This window comes from Canis lupus, chromosome 27, assembly GCF_011100685.1.
Source record: "Canis lupus familiaris isolate Mischka breed German Shepherd chromosome 27, alternate assembly UU_Cfam_GSD_1.0, whole genome shotgun sequence".
In the NCBI taxonomy this organism is placed as follows: Eukaryota; Metazoa; Chordata; class Mammalia; order Carnivora; family Canidae; genus Canis; species Canis lupus.
This window is the reverse complement of record NC_049248.1, coordinates 39,520,522-39,546,689: the sequence shown is the minus strand read 5'-3', so window position 1 is coordinate 39,546,689 and position 26,168 is coordinate 39,520,522. Positions and strand designations below refer to the sequence as shown.

Sequence of the window (26,168 nt, the reverse complement as noted above, 5' to 3'; positions counted from 1 at the left end):
AGTAATAATTCAAAGTAATAATTATAACAAGGTTAAAGGATATAAGGTTAATACAGAAAAGTTAGTTAGTTTCCTGTATACCAGCAGTGAACAAGTGGAATTTGAAATAAAAAACATGATACCATTTATTGCTTAAAATAACCCCCCCAATTGAAATACTTAAGTATAAACCTAATGAAGTATACACAAAATCTTCATGAAGAAAACTAAAAAACTCTGATGAACAAAATATAAAAATAAGTAAATGGAGAGATATTCCATGTTTACATATAGACTCAATATTTGTCAAGATGTCAATTCTTCCCAACTCTATCCCAATCTAAATCCTAGCAAGTTATTTTATAGATATCAACAAACCATTTCTAAATTTTATATGAGAGGTAAAAGACCCGGAAAAGCCAAAACAATATTGGAGAAGAACAAAGGTGAAGGACTATGCCACCTGACTTCAAGACTCATTATGCAGCTAGCGATAGTAATTAAGACAGTGTGGTGTTGGTGAAAGGAAAGACAAATAGTTCAATGGAATAGAATAGAGAGCCCAGAAATAGATCCACACAAATGTAGTCAATGATTTTGACAAAGCAGCCAAGGTAATACAAAGGAGCTAAGATATTATTTTCAACGAGATTCTGGAATAACCAGACATCCACATGTAAGAAAATCAGTCTAGACACAGGCCTTACACACACCCTTTACAAAAATTAACTCAAAATGGATCGTAGACCTAAATGTAAAACATAAAACCATAAAAATCCTAGAAGATAACATATGAGAAAACCTAGATGACTTTGGTGATGGTGATGCCTTTTTTGATACAACACCAAACACATGATCCATGAAAGAGAAGCTGAGAAACTATACTTCCTTAAAATTCAAAGTATCTGCTCTGTGAAAAACAACATCAAGAGAATTAGCAGACAAGTCATAGACAAGAAGAAAATACTTGTGAAATACACAATAAAAGACTGTTTCTAAAATATACAAAGAACTCTTAAAACTCAACAAGAAAATGGCTCAATGAAAAAATGGGACCATAACAAACACCTCATCAAAGAAGATATACAGAGGCAAATAAGAATATGAAAAGATGCTCCATAGGGCAGCTCGGGTGGCTCAGCGGTTTATTTATTTGTTTTTTAAAATATTTTATTTATTTATTCATTAATGATAGACATGGGAGGGGGATGGATCCCCTGGCTCAGCGGTTTAGCGCCACCTTCAGCCTGGGGCCTGATCCTGGAGACCAGGGATCCAGTCCCGCATCAGGCCTCCTGCATGGAGCCGGCTTCTCCCTCTGCCTGTGTCTCTGCCCCTCTCTCTCTCTCTCTCTCTCTGTGTGTCTCTCATGAATAAAGAAATAAAAAAATCTTTAAAAAAATATGCTCCATATCATATTTCATCAAGGAAATGCAAATTAGAACAATGAGATACCCCTACACAGCTATTAGATGGCCAAAATCTGGAACACTGACAACACTAAATGCTGGTAGAGATGTGAAGCAACAAGAACTCTCACTTATTGCTGGTGAGAATGCAAAATGGACAGTTACATTGGAAGAGAGTTTGGCAGTTTCTTGTAAAACAAAACATACTCTTTGGTGTGCCTGAGTGGGTCAGTCGGTTAAGCATCTGACTCCTGATTTCGGCTCACATCATGATCTCAGGGTTGTGGGATCAAACCCTGTGTCGGGCTCTGTGCTGGGCATAGAGCCTGCTTAAGTTTCTCTTTCTCGCTCTCCCTCTGTCTCTCCTCCCCCTCCTGCTTGGATGCACTTATACGTACCTTCTCTTTCTCTCTTTCTCTCTCTCTAAAAAAAAAAAAAAAAAAAAAAAAAAGGAAAAGAAACCAAAAACATACTCTTACCATAAGATCCGGCAATTACTCTCCTTGGTATCTACCCAAAGGATTTGAAAACTTATGCCCCTACAATAACACCTATGTGAATGTTGATAGCAGCTGCATTCATAATTGCCAAAACTTGGGAGCAAACAGGATGTTCTTCAGGAGGTGAATGGATGAACTGTAGTATATCCAGACAATAGAATACTATTCAGAACTAAAAAGAAATGAGTTATAGAGCCAGGAAAAACACCATGGAGGAACCTTAAATTTATATTACTAAGTGGGGGGAAAAAGCTAATCTGAGAAGGCTACATATTGTACATACTGGAATATTGGACATATCGGAATATTGTCATATTCCAAGTATATGACATTCTGGAAAAGGCAAACTATGGAAACAATAAAAAAAGATCCGTGGTTTCCAGAGATGCAGGTAGTGGGGAGGGATGAATAGGAAGAGCACAGAGGATTTTTAGGGCAGTGAAAATAATCCGAATGATAGAACAATGATGGATATATAGTTGTTAAAAATTTGTCCGAATGCACTGTACAACACCAAGAGTGAATCCTTAGGTAAACTACGGACTTCGGGTGACTGTGATGTCAATATAAGTTCATCTTTGATACAAAATGGTACTGTTCTGGTGACTGATGTTGATCATGAGGGGGGCTATGTATGTGTGGGGGCAGGAGGTATATGGGCAATCTTGGTACCTTCATCTCAATTTATTGGAAACCTAAAACTTCTTAAAAAATAAAGTCTTAAAGAGTGGAAGGAGCATTGTACATTATAGGGTGAAGTAAATGGAGATTGGTGATCCCCAGCCCTGACAACCAGCCCTCTAACCAACATCCACAGGGAACATAAGGATCCTTCTCTGGTTGTAGACATTGACTAATGTGAACTAAACTAAGAGAGTTCTTACCTGTAAGCAGATTATGTAGGTCACAGATACTAGGAAAATTCCAGGCATGAAGGAACACCTCAGGCGAGTTACAGAGTGCAGATGGATGAAATAGGGCCTCATCTTGCCTTTCCTTAGGGGAGCTCACAGTCAATGAGCAAGATAAGGAGTCAGTAGAACACGGTGGTCACTGGTGCTGGCTCTGAAGTCAGAATGCCCAGGTACCTCACCAAGTTATGGGCGAATTTCTTAATTATTCAAATCAGTTTCCTCAATGGTAAAATGGGGGATAATATTACCATTATGCTGTGAGATAAAGAATATAAAATAATATGTTTATTACTTAAAATAATTCTTACCTATCTCCTTTATTACACAGATTTCATTTTTCTTTTTTTTATTTTAAAGATTTATTTATTCATGAGAGACACAGACAGAGAGAGAGAGAGAGAGAGAGAGGCAGACATAGGCAGAGGGAGTAGCAGGCTCCTCACAGGGAGCCTGATGCAGGGCTCCATCCTGGATCCCAGGATCATGACCTGAGCCGAAGGCAGGTGGCCAACCACTGAGCTACCTTTTTTTTTTTTCTTCCAGATTTCATTTTTCACGAAGAAAGGCAGTTCACCTTCCCTGCTATTAACTTTAACCTTCATTTACTTATGCCTAGTACTCGTGCTCCTTATAGCCCTCTGCAGAGGTCTTCTAAGCAGTCATGTGGGAGACAGGAGCCAGAGATGCAGGAGAGAGTTAGCATATCCCAAGGGCTGGGCCTTAGCTTTGTCAAGGAGAGTGGGGCAGGAGTTAATATTTACTATCTTAAGCTGTCCCAAGCTGTGCTAGGTAGGGATTTTACATACATTTTCTCAATCTCTTAGTGATTTTTATCTTTACCACTTTAATTTTACCTAGATCACTAAGGCTTAGACTAAGTCATATTCTCAGTAGCAGAATAGGGTTACAAAATTTAAGCCTTTTCCTCAGACTATAGTGAACCTGGATTTCTAGCAGTATTGCCTCATTCATTTGTTATTCTTTAAAGAATACTTATGAAGGCCTGTGGTAGAAGTTACTGGTTGCCCTTCAATATCTGCTTTCCTCTTATTTTTCCTTGATCATTGAATTCCTAATTTTCAGAAGAGCACATGACTTCCAAGAGTAAATACCTCTCTTGCAGCCAAGAGTGGCCATGTGTCTAAGTTCTGGCCAGTGGTATGGAAAAGGGAGTTCTTAAAAGCCAGAGGGTACCATTATTCCTACTTTGCCCCTTCCTGCTGTCTGGATTGAAGATGAAATAGTGGGAGCGTGAGCATCCATCTTGAGTTACCAGGGAAGCCACGTGCAGAAGATGATGGAGCAGCAAGTAGAAGGTGCCTGGGTCTGACCCTGGAGTGATGATTCCAACCCTGCATGGCTCATATTCAGTCTTCTTTTATTTGAGAGAGAAATATTCTCTCATGTTTAAGGCACTCTTATGCTGGGCTTTATCTTACATGCAATCAAACCTCATACAGTTTGTTAACAGGAAGCCCCAAGGTTCATAAATGTTCTTGCTAAATAAAGCCACTTAGCTAATATTCCCTTTCTTAAGATTCATATTAACTGTCAGAATGTTTCCTTATTTAGTTATTTGAAAGATCTCAACAACTGTTTCGGACATTGACACCATTGACAAAATTAACACTCTTCATCATCATTAATTGCAGCATTTAACACTTGTCATAATAAACATTCAAATATTTTTTCATTATGGAAAGCGATACTTTTTTAAAGAAATGACTATCGAGATTAAAAAAAAATAAATACAACCGAGATAACTGGAGTTTATTCACACTAAGAAATTAATGAAAGAGATGTAAAAAAGGCATAATTTATCAATCTTGGTGAAAACTATTTGAAGGCACATCAACAGAAATAAGGAGGTCTAGGGACGCCTGGGTGGCTCAGTGGTTGAGTGTCTGCCTTCAGTTCAGCTCGTGATCCCTGGGTCCTGGGATCGAGTCCCACATGAGGCTCCCCATTGGGAGCCAGCTTCTCCCTCTGCCTGTGTCTCTGCCTCTCTCTGTGTCTCTCATGAATGAATGAATAAATAAATCATCTTAAAAAAGAAAGAAGTGAGGAGGTCTGTAATCTAGAAAAGAACTTAAGATGGCCCATGTCTGAGCTCACAAGAAAGAAGTCTGTCATTGAGGCACAGTCTTTGTTTTGTTTTTGTGGAACAAAACAACCCTCATATTTGGGTAAAACGGCCATCAAGACCATTCCACTAACTCCTTTCACTTTGCTTCTGTACTCACTAGGAAACTATTATGTGACTTCAGAGGGAGACAGAGAAGGGAGGATTCACCCAAGGGCCTAGGAGGTTTTACTAGAGCATCTGGCTGCCCAGTTCTCTCTCAATCTGGAAAAGTTCATTAAAAAGAATACAGCTGCTTTTGTTAAGAACACCCATAAATCAATATCTGCTTTAAAATTATCTATTATTAATTTTAAAACACAAAATAAAAGACACAAAATAATCCTGAAAATTCAGTTATCTAACACAAAACCAAGACTCATTCCATTAGTAAATAAAGACACACTTAATGATTTGACTACCGTAATGTTAAAATACAAAGATACCATATAACTTTACAGTTGGAAAGATGAGCTAATAATGTGCCCTTGTAAGAGAGGACCCAGGATGTTTTTTTCATGGACCATTATCTGGATTAGTGATTCCCAGCCTCAAAGGCACAGCTGTATCTTTGTGTTTTAAAGATCCTGATGCCTGGGCTGCACTAGGCGGGATCTTTGGGGACAAACCTAGAAATCGGTATTTTAAAAAAAGATTTATTTACTTATTTTGAAGAGAGAGAGAGAGAGAAAGCACACAGACGGAGGGGCAGAGGGACAGGGAGGACAGGGAGAGAGAGATTCCCAAACAGACTCCCTGCTGAGCATGAAGCCTGACTGGGCCTCCATCCCAGGACCCCAAGGTCAAGACCTGATCCGAAATCAAGAGCAGGAGGCTAAACCAACTCAGCTGCCCAGGTATCCCTATTTTTTTTTTTTTTTAAGATTTTATTTATTTATTCATGAGAGACAGAGAGAGAGAGGCAGAGACACACAGGCAGAGGGAGAAGCAGGCTCCATGCCGGGAGCCCCATGTGGGACTCGATCCCAAGACTCCAGGATCAGGCCCTGTGCCGAAGGCAGGCGCCAAACCGCTGAACCACCCAGGGATCCCTCCTATTTTTGTTTTTAATGCTCCGTAGATGATTCCAAAGTTCAGCCAAGGCTGAGACCCACTAGATTGGATTCGGGGGCTTAATGTTTGACATCACCTTCCACCTGACAGGTTTGTCTGCTTCTGTTTGTTTTCGTGGACTGCTGACATTATTTTAGTTTTACAGTCTTAAGAGTTGTCATGAAAATGAAGGAAAACTCACAGGGTTCGCAGAAGCAAGAGGTGTTAAAAGCTTCACATTCTTCCTTCTTTGTAAGCCAGGGCATATCTGAAAGACAGACCTTAATGCTGACACACGTCCTGGAAAGACTCAGAGGTAGATACTCAGAAAAGGAGAGGTTACTTGCAAAGGGGAAAAGAGTCAGACTCGAGAACTGGTTTGCCAAAATACCAGTACTTAAAGGGGGAGAAAAAAACAAAATAAAACAAACAAACAAAAAACCCAACAACCCCACAGGACCCTGCACAGTTGGGTCCCCCGGGGTGGCTCAGCGGTTGAGCCTCTGCCTGCAGCCCAGGGCGTGACCCCAGGGTCCTGGGATCGAGTCCCGCCGCCTGCTTCTCCCTCTGCCTGTGTCTCTGCCTGTCTCCCTGCGTCTCTCATGAATAAATAAATAAATTAAAAAAAATAAAAAAAGGCCCTGCACAATTGTCAGAGTTCCAGGATGACACCGTCTGTTCACGGTAGCCAATCAGTGACTTTCTCGGATGCTTATCATGCTTACAAAAGTCGTGACCCCCTAGACACCCGCAAGGCAGGATTCGGGCTAAAATCGGTTTCCAGGGGATCCCGAGTTGATACTCAAGGCGCCACTATTCTGGGAATCAGAACGAGTCACGAGGAGGGCTCTGCAGGGTTGGGCTTGTCACAGCGGAAGCAGTGGAGGCGGAGGATTCGGCGTTAAAACACCTGTCGGGGGATCCCTGGGTGGCGCAGCGGTTTGGCGCCTTTGGCCCAGGGCGCGATCCTGGAGACCCGGGATCGAATCCCACGTCGGGCTCCCAGTGCATGGAGCCTGCTTCTCCCTCTGCCTGTGTCTCTGCCTCTCTCTCTCTCTCTCTGTGACTATCATAAATAAATAAAAATTGAAAAAGAAAAAAAAAGAAAATACCACAGTAAGGGGTTCATTTAGTTCAAAAAAAAAAAAAAAAAAAAAACACACCTGTCGGGGGCGGCCCGGGGCGGGGCCCAGCGGTTGAGCCTCTGCCCGCAGCCCAGAGCGTGACCCTGGAGACCCGGGATCGAGTCCCGCGTCGGGCTCCCTGCATGCAGCCTGTTTCTCCCTCTGCCTGTGTCTCTGCCTCTCTCTGTGTGTCTCTCATGAATACATAAATAAAATCTTAAAAAAAACAAAACAACAAAACAACACCACCTGCCGGGGCTCCTAATTCCACCCGCGAGGCGAGGCGCACCAAGCCTGACCTTCTGCGCATGCTCCGCCCGGACGCCGGGGGGGGGGGGGCGGGGCGGGGGCGGGACGCAGGGGGCGGGGCGACGGCCCGCGGGGGCTTGTGGGAAAGCCGGGAAGGCGGGGCCGGCGAGCGTGGCTGAGGGCCCGGGGCACCGGCCCTGCGGGCGCTAACGGCCGAGTCAGGTGAGCCGGCGTTGCCGTTATCGCTGGCTGCGGTGGGCGGCGAGGCTTGGGGGCGGCCTGGCGCGGCCGTGGGCCCCCGGGGGAGGCGGGGGGCGAGGGCGGGCGGCTCCCCCGAGGGAGCGTCCCGGAAGGGGCTCGGCCGGCGCGCCCGGGGTGGGCGCTCTGGTCTACCGGCCGCCCCTCCCCTCGGGCCGGCGCGCGGCGCTGCGGTCGCGGACCCTCCCTCCGTGGGGGAGCGCGGGGGGCGGGGGGCGGGGGGCCGGGCCCGCCTCCGCTCGGCGTGGGTGTGCCCTGGAGGCTTCTGGTTCGCTGCGCCCCACTCCGGCTCCGCGTTGTTGTTGTTGTTATTTTATTTATTTATTTATTTATTTATTTATTTATTTATTTATTTATTTATTTATTTATTATTTATTTATTTTAAAGACTTTATTTATTTATTCATGAGACACACACACAGAGGCAGAGACACAGGCGGAGGGAGAAGCAGGCTCCATGCAGGGAGCCCGACGCGGGACTCGATCCAGGGTCTCCAGGGTCACGCCCTGGGCCGAAGGCGGCGCCAAACCGCCCTGTTTTGTTGTAGTGACGGACCTATGTGCTCAGACTTGGGCACTGCTTGAAAAGAGGCCCAGATTTAGTGTAGGTTCTAAGGCCAGACAAGGGGTCGGAAGACCTGTCTGCATTTACAGCCATTAGAAAAGTGATTTTTCTTTCTTTTTTTTTTTTTTTAAATATTTTATTTATTCATGAGAAACACAGAGACGGGAGAGAGGCAGAGACGCAGGCAGAGGGAGAAGCAGGCCCCACGCAGGGAGCCCGACGTGGGACTCGATCCCGGGGCTCCCTGGGCCAAAGGCAGCGCCCGAACCGCTGAGCCACCCGGGCTGCCCCAAAAGTGATTTTTCTAATCTCGGTTCCCGCATTCCCCTTAAGCGTTGACTCCCCGCTCCCACCTTTTTGGAGGCTTTGCCCCATCCTTCATCCTTTCTCCTCTATCTCCTTCACCTTGATTCTCTTGGCCCTCCCTCCTCCACCGGACTACAGTCAGGAGCAATCTCAGATTGTTAAAGACAGAATTACGCTGATCCCCATATAATCTCATTCACTCAGCAGCTCATTTTATATTTCCATTTGTTTCTTTACATCTCATTAAAATTCTCAATAAATCTTTATATGACTAAATGCAATGCACCCTTATGCCACCTTCGTGTCCATAGGCACTGCTAGCCTCTCTCACCTCGAAGGCTTTCTTGAAAGTTCTCTCCCGGGACCGTACTCTCCCAAGTTTTCCTCCCAGCTCTCTAGATGTTGCTGCCCAGTTTTTCCTGTATTGGCATCTTCTCCCCCGCTGGTTCCTTAAATGGTAGTGTTTTGCAGGCTCCTCTCCCCCGCCGCCCACCCCAACCCAACCCAGGAGTCACAGTGATTAAGCAGGTCCAAATCCATGATTGTAACTTCCACCTTTATGCTACTGACACCTAAATTTATATCTCTACCTTGTGTAACTATCTACCGGATAGGTCATCCTGATGTCCCATAAGGACTCAATTCAACAGATCTCAAACCGAAATATTGTCTGTCTTCGTGTTCTCCAACCCTGAAACCTCTTTTCCTTTCCTTTTTTTTTTTATTTTAAAGATTTTTAAAATCTTTTTTTCAGTAAACCACACCCAGCGTGGGGCTCAAACTCTATAACCCCAAGATCAAGAGTGTCGTGTTCCACCAACTGAGCCAGCCAGGCACCCCTCCTCTTTTCCTTTTTTAAGATTTTACTTATTTATTCATGAGGGACACACAGAGAGAGAGAGGCAGAGACACAGGCAGAGGGAGAAGCAGGCTCCATGCAGGGAACCTGACGTGGGACTCCGTCCCAGGTCTCCAGGATCAGGCCCTGGGCTGAAGGCGGTGCTAAACTGCTGGGCCATTGGGGCTACCCCCCTCTTTTTCCTTTTAAAATTGTGATTCTGACTCAAATGACACTGCTAATTTCAACAGGCTCTGAACCTGAAGTCTAGGACACTGGTTAAATACTCTGCTCTCTAGCTGCTCAGTTGAATCAGTAATCAGGTACCTTTTATTTTACCTCTGTGATACTTTTTCATAGCTTTTAGACCCTGGGTCAAACCTGATGGCTTGGCATTTTGAGATCTGTCCCATAGCCACCTCAGCCTTCTCTTCCATTCTCTTTCTTAGTCCTTCAGTCTGCCTGCCCGCCTCTCCATAGTTAATCACTTGGCTGGCTTTTTTGAAACTTAGCTGGTTATAGCACCTCTGGGGACTCTTTTCTTGAACCCACCACCCTATCCACCATCTGCTTTATTCCAGTCCTCTGTGTTCAGTCCCACAGCATGTGTATGTGTCTCCAGCACAGTTGTTTTTAACCAGGAGTTGTTATGCTTCCCAGGTGACATTTGACAATGTCTGGAGACATTTTTGATTGTCACGGTCTTGGGGGGAGAAGGAATATCGCTACTTAGTTGGAAGAGGTCAGGGATGTTGCCAACCATCTTACAATGCATAAGACACATCCTCTACCACAAGGAATTATCTGGCCCCAAGTGTCAATAGCCCCAAGGTTGAGAAACCCTGCCTACCATGATATTTTGTGGCTCAGTACTTCATTATTTTGTTTCCTTCTCCACTAGACTTGGGACCTTGTCTTACTTGTTTTTACAGGGCCTGCCGCTCAGCAGAAGTGCAATAAATTTTGAAAAGGAATAGAGGAGATAATTAAGATTAATTTATAAACTAGAGATGAGCAGAGAGTCTGCTACCATGGGCTACTTGCTAATTTTAGTGATTTCTCTCTCATTGCCTTCCATTCATATTGCATTGCAGTGATGCCCAGACAGGACTGTTTTTCATTTGTTCATTAAGCAAACATTGATTCATTTAAAAAATAATATATTGATGTTTTCTTTCTTCAGCATCACTTTAGGCTCTTCTCTATGCATGTATTGTTGCCATTTATGAAGTGGTAAAAAAAAGTCATTAGTTAAGCTTCAAAAACAAAACATAATTCTGTTTAATTCTTCTTAGAGATTGGTCAGAACTCTGCAGGCCATAATGACTTCGACAAATAAAGCAATTGAATTACAACTACAGGTGAAACAAAATGCAGAAGAATTACAGGACTTTATGAGGGATTTAGAAAACTGGGAAAAAGATATTAAACAGAAGGATATGGAACTAAGAAGACAGAATGGTGTTCCTGAAGAGGTAAATTTCTTAATTAAATCCTACTGTAGCGTCCTGCAAAACTATTTAAAATAAAGAACAGCGTTTTAAAATGTTTTGTGAAAAAACGGAAATTGAAGTGATTGGCTGCCTGTCAACATTTGGAAAAATTCTGCTTTTTAAAGTCTTTGTAAGAACTCTGTTAACTCTATTAAGACATTTTAAGGCGTAGCCAGTACTTATGGAAAGGAAGACCATGTGATAATTCTTAAGGTAAATAAATAGCATCATACAATGTTTAGGGGTGTATATATGTAATACAGATCGTGTATAATTATATATTTAATGATACATTAACATCTAGTATTGGCATAAAATGTAGATTACTTATGTAGGTTCAACCAAATGTTGCCCTAAGACTGCATTTAAAGACGGTAACTTTTTCCTATTGGTGAAGTGGAGGCAGTTCAATTTGCTATGATACTACTGCTTATTGACTGTAGTAATGCTGAAGAGCAGGCAGTTTTGGAAGTTTGAATTTAGGACTGCAAATTAAATGTATAATTAAAATATCTAGCTAATACTTTCCTTGTGACTATATCATATTCAACATTTGTCAAAGAATGAATTAAACTTTTCAAGCATGAATTGTTGTAAGTGAAGATGGTAAATTGGTATTTTTAAGCACTTAAAAAATAAAAAGAACTTTCCTGAAAATGTAATTTAGTGAGAATCTTAAATATTGCTAGTTATAAAAAGTGGTAACAGAGCAGTGCTCAAACATTGTTTATTTTTTCCCATCCCTAGAATTTACCTCCTATCCGAAATGGGAATTTTAGGAAAAAGAAAAAAGGTAAACCTAAAGAGTCTTCTAAAAAAACCAAAGATGAAAACACAAAAAACAGGATAAAATCTTATGATTATGAGGCATGGGCAAAACTTGATGTGGTAAGTTAATCTACTTATGTGTTAGTATTTGAATAAAATTGTCTTGGAGTTAGCTAAGAGTCATGGGTTAAATGAAAAATAATGTAAAGTTCTTACCCTTCTATCTTTCTCTTCTGGATTATTTTACATAAATCCAAATTTAATTATAATGCTTTTCAGTTAATTAGATTATTTTTTCTCCCGTAGCCCCTTTTCAGTGAGTAGTAGCTAAAACAGCCAGGATTCTTTTCTTTTCTTCTGTTTTTTCTTTTTTCTTTTTTTCTCCTTTTTGCAAAAATAGTACATAGAGGTCCAGCGTACTCTTCAGTCAGTTTACCCCTGTGGTTCTGTCTTCCTTAATTATAGTACAGTATCAAAACCAGGACATTGATATGGCACAATTTATGTATAGTTCTCTGCCATTTTATCACATGTAGATTTGAGTAACCACCATTGCATTTAGAATACAAAAATACTGCATCACCACAGAGCTCTCATGTGCTACCCATTTATACTTGCACCTACATCTCTCCTCCTCACCGTCTCTAACCCCTAAGTAGCCAGAATTCGAAGATTGTAAGAACTCCCAGAAAGGAATGACTCTGCCAATATCTTTTTTATAGGCTGAAGAATTTGTTGGATACTGGCTGAAAGGGAATGCCTTTGTGTCTAGTCTTGGGCTGTGGCTGTGGGACAATAAAAGTGGGCCCATCTTGATCCTAAGAAGGTGGGCCTCACCCTTCTAAACCAGGGATAGCCAACGTGTAGAGTGTGCTTCCTATATCCCACACATACACACGGTGTAACTGAAGAATTACCACCAGTACTCTGCCTCATAACCCTCTACATAGTGCTTCCAGCGGCCGTTGTAGCCAGCCTGCAAAAGGGGGTCTGTTGGCCAGCTTCAGTCTAGACTCTGACCCACCTTAAGGGTTGATTTGGACTATATATTCCTGTTTAGTCTTTCTAAAAGTGTTTATTATGCATCGATTCATACAAAAAAGTAAGTGAAGATACATATTCTAAAGCATAACAAGAAAATGAGTATGTGAGCCCACCATCTAACTTAAAGAAAAATTTTCAATTCTGTTGAAGCTACCAGTGTGCTCCTTCCCCATCCCATCTTCTTTCCTTCCCTGTACCCCCAGAGATAACCACTCTTCTGATTTTTATGTTTATTATTTTATTTGCACTTTTATATCTGACATTTTTATTATTTATTTTTTTAAGATTTTATTTATTCAGGACAGATAGGCAGAGACATAGACAGAGGGAGAAAGCAGACTTCCTGCAAAGAGCCCCATGTGAGGCTTGATCGTGGACCTTGGGATCACACCCTGATCTGAAGGCAGACACTCAACTGCTGAGCCACCCAGGCATCCCTATGTTTAACATTTTTATTTGAGGTTGTAATGTATATACAGTACAGTGCTAAAATCTTAAGTGTACAGTTTCTTAAATTTTTGCTCTTGTATATACCTGAGAAACCACCAACCACATCAAGATGTAAGACATTTCTAGCATCCCAGAAGCCTTGCTTCTCAGTTGGTTACCTCCCAAAGGTAGCCACTATGGTGATCTCTAATATTATAGATCAGTTTTGCCAGTTTGGGAATTTTATTTAAATGTATCATACAGTATGCACTCTTTTGTGTTTGGCTTATTTGGGTAATTTTGTCTGAGATTGATCCATATTATCAGTAGCAGTAATTTGTTCTTCATTGCTGATCAGAATTCCATTGTGTGAGTATATCACAATTTGTGTATCCATTTTCCTATTTACATATATTTGGGTTTCCCGTTTGGGGCTATTATGAATAAACCTGCTATGTACATTCTTGTATGTGTCTTTTGATGCATAGAAGTACCTGGGAGGGAATTTGCCAGGTCACTTTATATATACGTTTAGTTTTAGAAGATACTGCTCAATAGTTTTCCAAATTAATTGCATTTTTCTTAATGAAACCGAGGCTAACTGACTCAAGATAGAGGTGGCACTACTAATTAAATAGTTTGCCATCTGCTTCAGTATTGTCCTAATGTAAGAGAGATATGATTTTAGGTCTTGGATTTATTGCTGTGGGAAATGATACTTTCTGAACATAATTTTTTTCTCTGCTGAGTATTATATAGTCTACTTTCACTTTTTTGTGACTTATCCCTCATTATATAGCTTTTCCTTTTCATAAGGTGGTATCTTCTTATAATGCTTTTTCCTGAAAGGAATCATCCTCAGATCATTTCTTAGAGAGGTTCTTCCTACACAGTCATTTACTCATTCAGCAGATACTAATTGAACTCCTGCTTTTGTAACAAATGCCATCATGACCTATTACATTACTTGATGTCATTTTAGTGTATCTATACGAGATGTAGGTGTTTACTTACCATTCCACTCTAGTTCAGATCTGAGCAGCTGCTTTAGTGTTCTGCCGCTGGCAGTGGTCTACACATGCAAGCATAGCAGTATTGGATAATTTTGGCTAGTGGTATTTGAAGAATCTTCATGCCAAAACACATAGCTGAGTTTCACTCTTTCAATGTTCATTCAGTGAAACTGAGCATAGGTTTTATTTTTTAAGTTGTCAATAATTAGTGACAACTAACTGACAAAATAGTATGGTATTTATTAAATGCAAAAAAGATCTTGTTTATATAATTAAAATTTTTGTTTTTAATGAGCTTTAAGGAACTCTTTAATACTTACTGGTTTAAAGTCTTTTACTAAAAACCATTATTTTATCCTATATGAAGAATATGATTAAAAGAATCCTGATGAGGTTTATGAGATGACTTACCATGAAAGGAGTATGTGATCCAAAGGAGATTGAAACTTGTTGGACTAGCATATTATGTATTTTCTTTGGTAGAGTTGGCTGTATTTTGGGAATTCACTGAGAGACAGTATAACATGGTCATTGAGCTCTTCAGAGGAGGCAGATTTGCCTCAGTTCAAATCCGTGACCTTGAGTTAACAAACCTCTGTGTCTTGGTTACTTCCAGTAAAAAACATGGGGAATTACACTTACCTCATAGGCTTTTGTGAGGATTAGGAGTTACTGGGCTTTATAAGCAGTTTTTGATGTTTTAAGAATAAGGAAGAAAAAGGTTTTTATAGAAACCCTTTTTTGTCTATTGGTTGTTTATTACATTAGTTTGGGGTTATTTCCAAACTTCGCTTATGTTCAGCCATAAATACCTTGTTACTAATAGTTTGTGATTTAGGGGTGATTTGTTAACTCTATTGACTTAGCTTACTTCATGAGTCCACAGCTAGATTTTTTAAGTGGTTTGGATCTTGGTTTTCTAAACAAGGGTACATTTTTCTTTCGATATAATCCTAACAATGAGAGGTTATTTGGATTGAAAGCAACCTTAGGCCTTTATGTCCTTAGATCATAACAACCTAAGTTCTATTGAATGTACTTTTTAAAAAATGTTTTCTTTTTTATTTTAATGGTCATGTAATTATGAGCACTGTTCTCCTACTTAAATTTCAGGACAGTATCCTTGATGAGCTTGATAAAGAAGAGAGTACCCATGATTCTGTGTCTCAAGAATCAGAGTCAGAAGAAGATGGGATTCATGTAGATTCACAAAAGGCTCTGGCTCTTAAAGAAAAGGTATTCTTTAGGTTAGCATTAGTTTCCTTCATGTAAGCAGGATATGTAGAAAATCACGTGGATCCAATATTTCTTCAGTGTAGTTTGAGAGGTGTTCATACTTTGAGTTATTAGCTGTGTATCTGTATCTAGAAGCAGTAAAGCTTGTTGATTAGGAATATTTGCTCTGAAACCGGGTTGTAGGGGTTCAGATCCTGTGACAAGTTCTTTTTTTTTTTTTTCTGACAAGTTCTTTAATTATTTGTTTTTCAGTTTTCTTAACTGTAAAAATAAGATTAGTATTATTACTAAACCTCAATGATGTAAAATGTGTGGACTGTACAGAGTTCTTTTAGGATTTTTTGTAGTCGACTAACTTAAAATCAGTTTGAACCTTGACATGAATATTAAATTCCACTCCTCCATATCACTGGCCATATTTGATTACTTTTTGGAATGTTACTAAACATCCCTCTTCAGAAAGCCTCATTATAAAATTAAATATATTGCTTTACAAAAAGGTGGAACTCTTTTCAGATTAAGCTTCATCTTGATGCCTCTCTTTTGTTACCTTTCTGTGGGTTATTGTTAGTCAGAAGTACATAATGCTAGGTATGTTACTCATTTTCCTACCAGGGCTTTTGGATTGTGCTCATACAATGACTACTGAATTTCAGCATTTGTTGAAAGACCATTTTGCTTAATTCTCTCTTCTTTCCTGTTAACCTTGAACACTTGAGCTAACGAGTTAGAAAGAGATGCATAATATTGAAAGAAAATGGCTCTGCAGTTCTCTGTCATTATATATCTGACTCATATGTTTTTTCAGGGCAATAAATACTTCAAACAAGGAAAATACGATGAAGCAATCGAATGCTATACCAAAGGCATGGATGCTGATCCCTATAATCCTGTGTTGCCAACAAACAGAGCATCAGCATACTTTAGACTGAAAAAGTAAGGGATTCCCATAACGTATGTGACTATTTTATATGTATATGGAGACTGATTTAAAAAAAAAAATCTCATATGTCCACACAATGACAGAATATTCAGTGATCAAAAGGCATGAGTTATTAAGCCATGAAAAGTCATGGAGGAACCTTCAGGTGCATATTTCTTTTTTCTCTCTTTGCCTTTTCTTTCTTCCTTTTCCTTTTCCTTTTCCTTTTCCTTTTTCTTTCTTTCTTTCTTTCTTTCTTTCTTTCTTTCTTTCTTTCTTTCTTTCTTTCTTTCTTCTTTCTTTCTTTTTGTGTTCTTTTTTATTTTCGTAACTAAGCATAGTAAAACATAGAGCCATTGGCTGTCATTAATTTCTTGAACAAAAGGCTATTTGGAAGTATTTTTTATTTTTTTTAAAGATTTTATTTATTCATTCATGAGAGACAGAGAGAGAGAGGCAGAGACACAGGCAGAGGGAGAAGCAGGCTCCATGCAGGGAGCCCGATGTGGGACTTGATCCTTGGGACTCAGGCAGGGGCTCAACGGCTGAGCCACCCAGGCATCCCCTATTTGGAAGTATTAAGGACATAATCTTTGAACAGTCTTTTAAGTGAAATCAGTTTGGCTTTATAAGAATTTACTACATGGCCTGTCTTTTCCCAGTTTTTATCAGAAAGTGGTAAAAACTTGTCCCAGATTCCAGCACTTGCATACAGACTAGCATTTGGGAATCATACATCATAAAAAGATAACTTTCTTCTTTCCTTGAAAATGGGGACGGGATCTTCATATTTTTCCCTCCAAATTTTAATTTAAATTTCAGTTAACATACAGTGTAATATTAGTTTCAGGTGTCGAATTTAGTGATTCATTGCTTACATACAACATTCACTGTTCATCACAAGTGTCCTTAATACCCAACCTGCTTAACCTATCCCCCCACCTACTTCCCCTCCAGTACCCTCAGTTTGTGTCTATATTTAAGGTTCTGCTTCTTGGTTTGTCTCCCCTCCCCCCCCGCCGGCACCATGTTCATTTGTTTTGTTTCTTAAATTCTACATGTGAGTGAAGTCATACAGTATTTGTCCTTCTCTTTCTGATTTCATTTAGCATAATATACTCTAGCTCCACCCATATCGATGCAAATGGCAAGATTTCATTCTTTTTGGTGGCTGAGTAATACTCCATTGCATATATACCACATTTTCTTTATCCATTTATCAGTGGATGGGCATTTGGGCTCTTTCAATAATTTGGCTGTTGTGATAATGCTGCTGTACACATCGGGGTGCTTGTACCCCTTCAAATCAATATTTTTGTTTCTTTTAGGTAAATACCTAGTAGTGCAGTTGCTGGAATGTAGGGTAGTTCTATTTTTCACTTTCTGAGGAACCTCCATATTGTTTTCCAAGGGGGCTATACCAATTTGCATTCCCACAAACAGTGCAAGAGGGTTCTCTTTGCTGCACATTTTCAGCAACACCTGTTATTTCCTGTGTTGCTAATTTTAGCCATTCTGACTGGTGTAAGGTGGTGTCTCATTGCAGTTTTGATTTGTATTTCCCTGACGATGTGTGATGCTGAGCATTTTTTCATGTGTCTGTTGGCCATTTGTATGTTTTCTTTGGAGAAATGTCTTCTCATGTCTTCTGCCCATTTCTTAACTGGATTATTTGGTTTTGGGTGTGGAGTTTGAGAAGTTCTTTTTTTTTTTAAGATTTTATTTACTTATTCATGAGAGACACATAGAGAGAGAGGCAGAGACATAGGCAGAGGGAGGAGCAGGCTCCATGCAGGGAGCCCCATGTGGGACTCGATCCCAGAACTCCAGGATCACGCCCTGGGCCAAAGGCAGATGCTCAACCGCTGAGCCACCCCGGTGTCCCGGAAGTTCTTAATATATTTTGGATACTAACCCTTAATAAGATATGTCATTTGCAAATATCTTCTTCCATTCTGTGGGTTGCCTTTTAGTTCTGTTGATTGTTTCCTTCGCTGTGCAGAAGCTTTTTATTTTATTTAGGTCTTTCATCCATTTTGATTTTATTTTTGTGTATGGTGTAAGAAAGTGATCCAATTTCATTTTTTTGCATGTTACTGTCCAGTCTTCCAACACCATTTGTTGAAAAGACTCTCTTTTTTTTACATTGGATATTCTTTCTCTCCTGCTTTATCGGTTTAATTGACCATATAGTTGTGGGTTCATTTCTGGGTTTTCTATTCTGTTCCATTGATTTATGTGTCTGTTTTTGTGCCAGTACTATACTGTCTTGATGACTACAACTTTGTAATATAGCTTGAAGTCTGGAATTGTGATGCTCCAGCTTTGCTTTTCTTTTTTTAAGATAGCTTTGGTTCTTCTGGGTCTTTTGTGGTTCCATACAGATTTTAGGATTGTAAGATCTGATGGTATTTTGATAGGGATGCATTAAATGTGTGGATTGCTTTGGGTAGTAGAGACATTTTAGCAATAGCTGTTTTTCAATCTACGAGCAGGAATGTTTTTCAATTTCTTTTGTCCTCTTCAGTTTCTTTCATGAGTGTTCTCTAGTTATCAGAGTACAGATCTTTCATTTCTTGTTTAGGTGTATTGCTGATATCTTATGGGTTTTGGTGCAGTTGTAAATGTGGTTAATTCCTTGATTTCTCCTTCTGCTGCTTCATTATTGGTTTATAGAAATGCAGCAAGTTTCTGTACAGTGATTTTGTATCCTGCGGCTTCACTGAATTTGTGTGTCAATTCTAGCAACTTTTTGGTGGAGGCTTTTAGGTGTTCTGTGGAGAGTATCATGTCATCTGCAGGAGTGGCTGATTTGAATGCCTTTTATTTCTTTTTTGTTGTCGATTATTGAGGCTAGGACTTGTAGTACTATGTAAAGTGGTGAGAGTGGACATCGCTCACTTCTTCTTGACTGTAGGGGAAAATCTGTTTTTCCCCCTTGAGGATGATGTCAGCTGTGGGTTTTCATGTATGTCCTTTGTGATTTTGAGGCATGTTCCCTCTATTCCTATTTTATTGAGGATTTTTTTTTATTAATTTTTATTTATTTATGATAGTCACACAGAGAGAGAGAGAGAGAGGCAGAGACACAGGCAGAGGGAGAAGCAGGCTCCATGCACCGGGAGCCCGACGTGGGATTCGATCCCGGGTCTCCAGGATCGCGCCCTGGGCCAAAGGCAGGCGCCAAACCGCTGTGCCACCCAGGGATCCCGAGGATTTTTTTTATTGAGGATTTTTATCATGAATTGATTTTGTACTTTGTCAGATGTTTTTTTCTGCACCTATTGAGAGGATCTTATCCTTTTTTTTTTATTAATGTGATGTATCACATTGATTGATTTGCATATATTGAATCACCCTTGCAGCCCAGGAATAATTCCCACGTTTTCATGGTGAATGATTCTTTTAATGTACTGTTGGATTCAATTTGGTAGTATTTTGTTGAGAATTTTTGCATCCATGTTCTTCGGGGTTATTGACTTGTAGTGCTTTTTTTTTTTTTTTTTTTTTTAAAGATTTTATTCATTCATTCATGAGAGACACAGAGACAGAGAGAGGCACAGACACAGGCAGAGGGAGAAGCAGGTTTCATGCAGGGAGCCCGATGTGGGACTCGATCCTGGGACTCCAGGATCACGCCCTGGGCAGAAGGCAGGTGCTAAACTGCTGAGCCACCCAGGGATGTCTGTAGTGCTCTTTTCTAGTGGACTCTTTGGTTTTAGAATTAGGGTAATTCTGGCCTCAGAATAAGTTTGAAAGTTTTCCTTCCATTTCTGTTCTTTTGGAATAGTTTGAGAAGAACAGGTATTAACTTTTCTTTAAATGTTTGGTAGAATTCACCTGTGAAATGACCTGGCCCTTGATTTTTGTTTGTTGGGAGATTTTTGATTACTAGTTCAGTTTCTTTGTTGGCTATCAGTCTATTCAAGTTTTTTCTTTCTTCCTGTTTCAGTTTTATATTATCCATTCTTCCAGGTTGTCCAATTTGTTGGCATGTAATTTTTCATAACATTCTGTTATAATTGTTTGTATTTCTGTGGTCTTGGTTGTTATGTCTACTGTTTTATTTATTCGGGTCCTTTCAAAACTTTTCTTTTTGATAAGTCTGGCTAGGAGTTTATCAATTTTATTAATTCTTTCAAAGAACTACTGGTTCATTGATCTACTGGTTTTTTTTTTTTGTTGTTGTTGTTGTTTGTTTCTATATCATTTATTCCTGCTCTAATCTTTATTATTTCCCTTCTTCTGCTGGCTTTAGGCTTCATTTTTGTTTTTTTTTTTTTATTTTTTTGGTTTTATTTATTTTTTTTTTCTTTTTCTAGCACCTTTCTAGGTGTAAAGTAAGGTTGTGTATTTGATATTTTTCTTGCTTTTTAAGGTAGGCCTATATTGCAGGACTGCTTTTTCTGTACCCCAAGGTTTTGGACTGTTATGTTCTCATTTTCATTTGTTTCCATGTATTCTTTTATTTCTTCTGTGATTTCCTGGTTGATCCATTCATACTTTAGTAGCATGGTGTTTAACCTCCATATATTTGTGTTCTTTCCAAATGTTTTCTTGTGGTTGACTTCAGGTTTCATAGTGTTGTGGTTGGAAAATATGTGTGGTATGACCTCAGTCTTTTTTTACTTGTTGAGGCCTGATTTGTGACCTAGTATGTGATCTGTTCCCTTGAAAAGAATGTGTATTCTACTGCCTTAGCATGGAATGTTTTACATATGTCTGTTAAGTCCACCTGGTCCACTGTGTCATTCAAAGCCTTTGTTTCCTTATTGATTATCTGCTTAGATGATCTGTCCATGGCTGTAAGTGGGGTGTTAAAGTCCCTTACCATTATTGTATTATTATCGAGTTCCTTTATATTATTAATTATCTTATATGTTTGGGCACTCCCATGTTGGGAGCATAAATATATTTTTAGTTGTTAGATCTTCTTGTTGAATAGTCTACTTTATTATGATATAGTGCCCTTCTTCATCTCTTGTTACAGTCTTTGATTTAAAATCTAGTTTGTCTGGTATAGGTATGGCTACTCCAGCTTTCTTTTGATTTCCATTTGCATGGTAAATGTTTCTCCATCCCCTCAACTTTCAATCTGCAGGTGTCTTTAAGTCTAAAATGAGTCTCTTGTAAGCAGCACATAGATGGGTATTGTTTTTTTTTTATCCATCCTGACACCCTTTGTCTTTTGATGGAGTATTTAGTTCATTTTACTTTCAGAGTAATTATTGATAGATAGGAATTTAGTGTCATTTTCTGTTGTGTTTCTGGAGATTTTCTCTGTTCCTTTCTAGTCTTTGTCAATTTTGGTCTTTTTTCCCACTCAAAGAGTGGGATATTTTTTGCAGGGCTAGTTTAGTGGTCATGAACTCCTTCAGTTTTTATTTGTCTGGGAAATACTATTTCTCCTATTCTGAATGACAGCCTTGCTGAATAGAGTCTTTTTGACCACATATTCTTCCCATTCAGCACATTGAATGTATCATGCCACTCCCTTCTGTCTTGCCAGGTTTTTGTGGAGAGATCTGCAGCTAGCCTTATGGGTCTTCCTTTGGAGATTAGGGACCTTTATTTGTCTTGCTGCTTTTAGGCTTTTTCTTTCTCACTATGTTTTGCAAATTTAACTACAGTATGTCTTGGCGTTGGCCTGTTTCTGTTGATTTTGCTGGGAGTCCTCTGTGCCTCCTGGATTCAGATGTCTGTTCCTTTCTCTGATTAGGGAAGTTTTCAGTGATTATTTACTAAAATAGTTTCTCTTTTCTCTCTTTTCTTCATCTGACACTCTTGTGATATGAATGTTATTATATTTGAAGGAGTCAGTGAGTTCCCTAAGCCTTTTCTTGTGATCCATAACTCTTCTTTCTCGCTTTTTTTCAGCTTCATTATTTTCCACTCTGTCTTCTGTATCACTTATTTGTTCCTCTGCTTCTTCCATCTTTGGGGTCATTATATCCAGTCTTTTTCAAATCTCAATTATTGCATTTTTCATTCTGATTGTTTTTTAACTCTTTTATCTCTGTGGTAGGGGTCTCCCTGATTTCTTCTATGCTTTTCTCAAGCCCGGCAAGTATCCTTGATTGTTGCTTTATATGCTTCGTCAGGCATATTACTTATGTCTGTTTCGATTAGATCTCTAGCCATAACCTGTTCTCATTCTCTTTTGGGATGTATTCCTCTGTGTTGGAATTTTGTCTAAGACTCTATCTTCTGTGTGTTAGAAAAGCCTGTTATGTGTTTTTGTTCCTGAGAGTAATGGCTTTATGGAGAAGAGGTCATATAGTGTCCAGGGTGTGGTGCTCAGGGAGTATCTCTGGTGTGTGATACGTGCACTCTGCTGCTGTGTTTGGGCTGCTCTATCCCTCAGGTTAGTCTCCTGCAGAGGTTCTCCTTGGTTGCTGTGGGCAGTGTTTGAACCTTGGCCAGAGAGAGGCAAGTTTTAACTTGGTGTGCTCTGGTCTGCTTGTTAAATGAGACCTGATGCTACTTCCACAAGAACTGAAGCCTATAATTGGTAGATGTGGTATGTATGGGGGTTTCTGCTGGTGTTCTGGGGAAGGAGCCTCCTGTGCTGGGACTTAGGCACACTTGCCTGAGAAAAGCAGTACCAGTGGAATGCAGGGGGGCGGGATTGGTTTAAGCAGGTTAGGCAGACAATATTGGTGCTGTGCTGTTTACTGAAGTTGATTTATGCTAAAGATAGGGAGGGAAATGGCACCTTTGTCCCTGAGTGGGGTCTCTGTCCTTGTTACCCTCAGGGAATACTCCTAGAAGTGCAAACAGTTTCCCCTTGGATGTTTTCATGCTGTCTTGTCTCCCGGTTGCTTGACTGTCTAGAGCAGGGCAGTATACTTTATGTTCTGTCCCAGCCAAGCCTGCTGACTTTTATAACTCCAAACTTTAGAGACTGCAGTGGCAAGGGCCTGCGCTCATCTCCTGGGGATGGTCTTGCTGTGCTGGGACAAATGCAGATTTGACCAAGAAAGGTAGTCATGCCAGAGTGCAGGGACATGGGATTTGGAGCAAAGCAGGCTAAACAGTCAATGTCCAGGTTAGCAGCCCTCAGCTGGTATCTCTGCAACTATGCTAAGGGGCGGGGGGAGGGAAATGGTGCCTGCTGGTTCTTTTGTCCCTCGACAGGCATCTCTGCGAATGCCATCTCTCAAATGTGCTCCAAGAAGAGTGAACAGTCTCTCCCTATGTGCCTTAAGGGAACCACAGATGATGCTTTCTGTGGGGGGGTTGGGGGTGGTTGGTTTTCCTGCCTTCTTTCCAGGAGTAGGGCAGCACCCTCAGGGCTGTATCCCAGCCAAGCCTGACCTCTGAAACTCCAGTCTTTGAGCACTGCTGGTTGCGAAAACATAAAAATCGGCTCCTCTCATTTTTAAAACCAATGGCTTTGGGGACCTGTTCTCTCTGTGCGTATCCCTGAGCACTCTCCTCTTTCTCTCTTTCTCTCCTCGCCACCCCAACCAGGGCTGTCTCCCCTCCACAGCACCCAAGATCATCCGTTTCTCTTCCAAACCACATCTCTGGACTTCTTACCTTCCTCGATGTAGCCTCTTCTGTCTGTCTAGTTGTCAGTCCTCAGGTTGATTTCGTGGGTATTCGGAATGATTTGATATTTATCTAGCTGAGTTGGAAGGATGAGGCAAGCCTACACTGCCATCTTAGCTCCCCACTTAGATGCATATTTCTTTGTGAAAGAAGCTAATCTGAAAAGTCTATATACTGTATGATTTCATGATTTCAATTGTATGACATTCTGGAAGGGGCAAAGTAACGACAGTAAAAAGATGAGTGGTTGTCAAGGGTTAGGGGTGGTAGAGGAATGAATAGACAGCACAGAAGATTTTTAGGGCAATGAAAATACCCTGTGGTAATATAATGATAGATACATGCCCTTTTATACTCTTTCAAACCTATAGAATGTACAATATCAAGAATAAATTGGAATGTAAACTGTGGAGTTGGGATAATAATGATACGCCAGCATGGGCTCATCACTTTTCCAAATGTACCACTCTGATGTGGGATATTGGTAACTATGATATGTGGAGGCAGAGAGTACAGATGAGAAATACCTGTACCTTACCCTCAGTACTGCTGTGACCCTAAAACTACTCTAGAAAATTTGTCTTAATAAAAAAAATTTGAATAAAAAATCTTTCATGATAAAGTATCTGTAAAAGATTAAACATATATTTCTTTTCAACTGTAAATTCTCACAGCTCACTTCTTTTTATTGAGTTATTTTGTTCAAACCATTTTAATGGTTCAAATGGTTTCAGAGGCTCAGACCATGCTTCTGTAGTTCATGTTACCAAGATGTTCCTCCAATAAAAATTTGAGTTATGCTATTCTTACCTAATTCACAAAAGAAAGGAAAGTTAGCTGGGTAAAAACTTTTAGGTATTAATTGCCTTATTTTGAAAAATCATTTATCCACTCTTTAACCTAGAGACTTTTCATTATAGTGAACTTAAAATATGTTTTAATTTTTATCCTTACATCATACTGACCCTTTAAATACTTTCTTAATGTTGAAGAACATGACTGAGTTATGGTCTTATGATAACCAGAGAACTGACTTATCATGAGAATTAAAAAAAAAAATAAAAAAAAAGGCAAATACCATCAAGATGTTTCTTGAATGTTAAAATTTTTATCTGTTATTATTTCAAAACACAAATTATATTGGTATCTGAGTTTTTACTGTTTAAATGACATTTTTAAGTCTTTGAATATCCTGACAAATTATAATATTTACATTTTGTAATATATCTACAATTTAGTACGTGTAAGTTATGGAAAATAATTTTAAATAAACCCACATGCCCCTACCACCCAACTTAGGAATTAGAACATTACTGTTACTATTTCTGAAGCTACCTTAGGTTCCTTTCCATATCCTGACCCTTGCTTCTCTCTGGTTAATAACTGAGATGTTTTAAATTGCCTATTTATCATTCTTTTGGTTTAAAAAAATTCATTGTATATGTATATATTCCTAAATAATATAGTGTAACTGTTTATTTTTGAGCTTTGATATATGTAATGTTGTCTTCTGTGGCTTGCATATTTCTTTGAATATTATAATCCTAAGATTTGTTCATCTTTTGCATGTAACTATAGATCTTTCATTTCTGGGATCCCTAGGTGGCGCAGTGGTTTAGCGCCTGCCTTTGGCCCAGGGCGCTGATCCTGGAGACCCGGGATCAAATCCCACGTCAGGCTCCCGGTGCATGGAGCCTGCTTCTCCCTCTGCCTATGTCTTTGCCTCTCTCTCTCTCTCTCTCTCTCTCTGTGACTACCATAAATAAATAAAAATTAAAAAAAAAATAGATCTTTCATTTCTACTGTTACATATAATTCCTTTTTAGGGAGGTACTATTCTGTATCCATTCTCCTGTTGCTGGGTTTTTGGTTGCCTCTCCTTTCCTACCTGTGCCCCCGCCACCATTCACACCCTTCTTTTCTTCTTGGTTTAAATTTTTTTTTTTTTTTTTAAATTTATGATAGTCACACAGAGAGAGAGAGAGAGGCAGAGACACAGGCAGAGGGAGAAGCAGGCTCCATGCACCGGGAGCCCGACGTGGGATTCGATCCCGGGTCTCCAGGATCACGCCCTGGGCCAAAGGCAGGCGCTAAACCGCTGCGCCACCCAGGGATCCCTTCTTCTTGATTTAAAATAGAGATACTGTCAACATTTTTGTATGTTTCTTGGGGTTAGGTCACAGGATGTATGTACGTTTGACTTCAGATGGTGATGACCAATTGTACAAATAGTACAAAGGTGGTTGTATAAGTTTTTATTCCCATTAGAACTGTGTAAGAATGCTTGTTCCATATCTTTCCCAACACTGGTAGAATCGGGCTTCGTAACTGTTTTCAATCTACTGGATATAAAATGGTAATTCATTGTGGTCTTCATTTGCATACCCACAATT

The 26,168-nt window shown here is 40.0% G+C and overlaps 1 protein-coding gene across 1 annotated transcript in view; it reads left to right on the top strand.

Annotated features, from left to right (window-relative positions):
* Positions 1-7,462: 7,462 nt before the first annotated feature.
* The window catches only part of RPAP3 (RNA polymerase II associated protein 3), a 47,983-nt gene continuing 29,277 nt past the window's right edge, over positions 7,463-26,168 (top strand). The window contains exons 1-5 of the mRNA XM_038577453.1: positions 7,463-7,572; positions 10,612-10,791; positions 11,557-11,697; positions 15,177-15,299; positions 16,108-16,235. Of these exons, the coding sequence (XP_038433381.1) occupies positions 10,639-10,791; positions 11,557-11,697; positions 15,177-15,299; positions 16,108-16,235 (545 nt within the window). The 5' untranslated portion in view covers positions 7,463-7,572; positions 10,612-10,638. The remainder of the gene's footprint in view (positions 7,573-10,611; positions 10,792-11,556; positions 11,698-15,176; positions 15,300-16,107; positions 16,236-26,168) is intronic.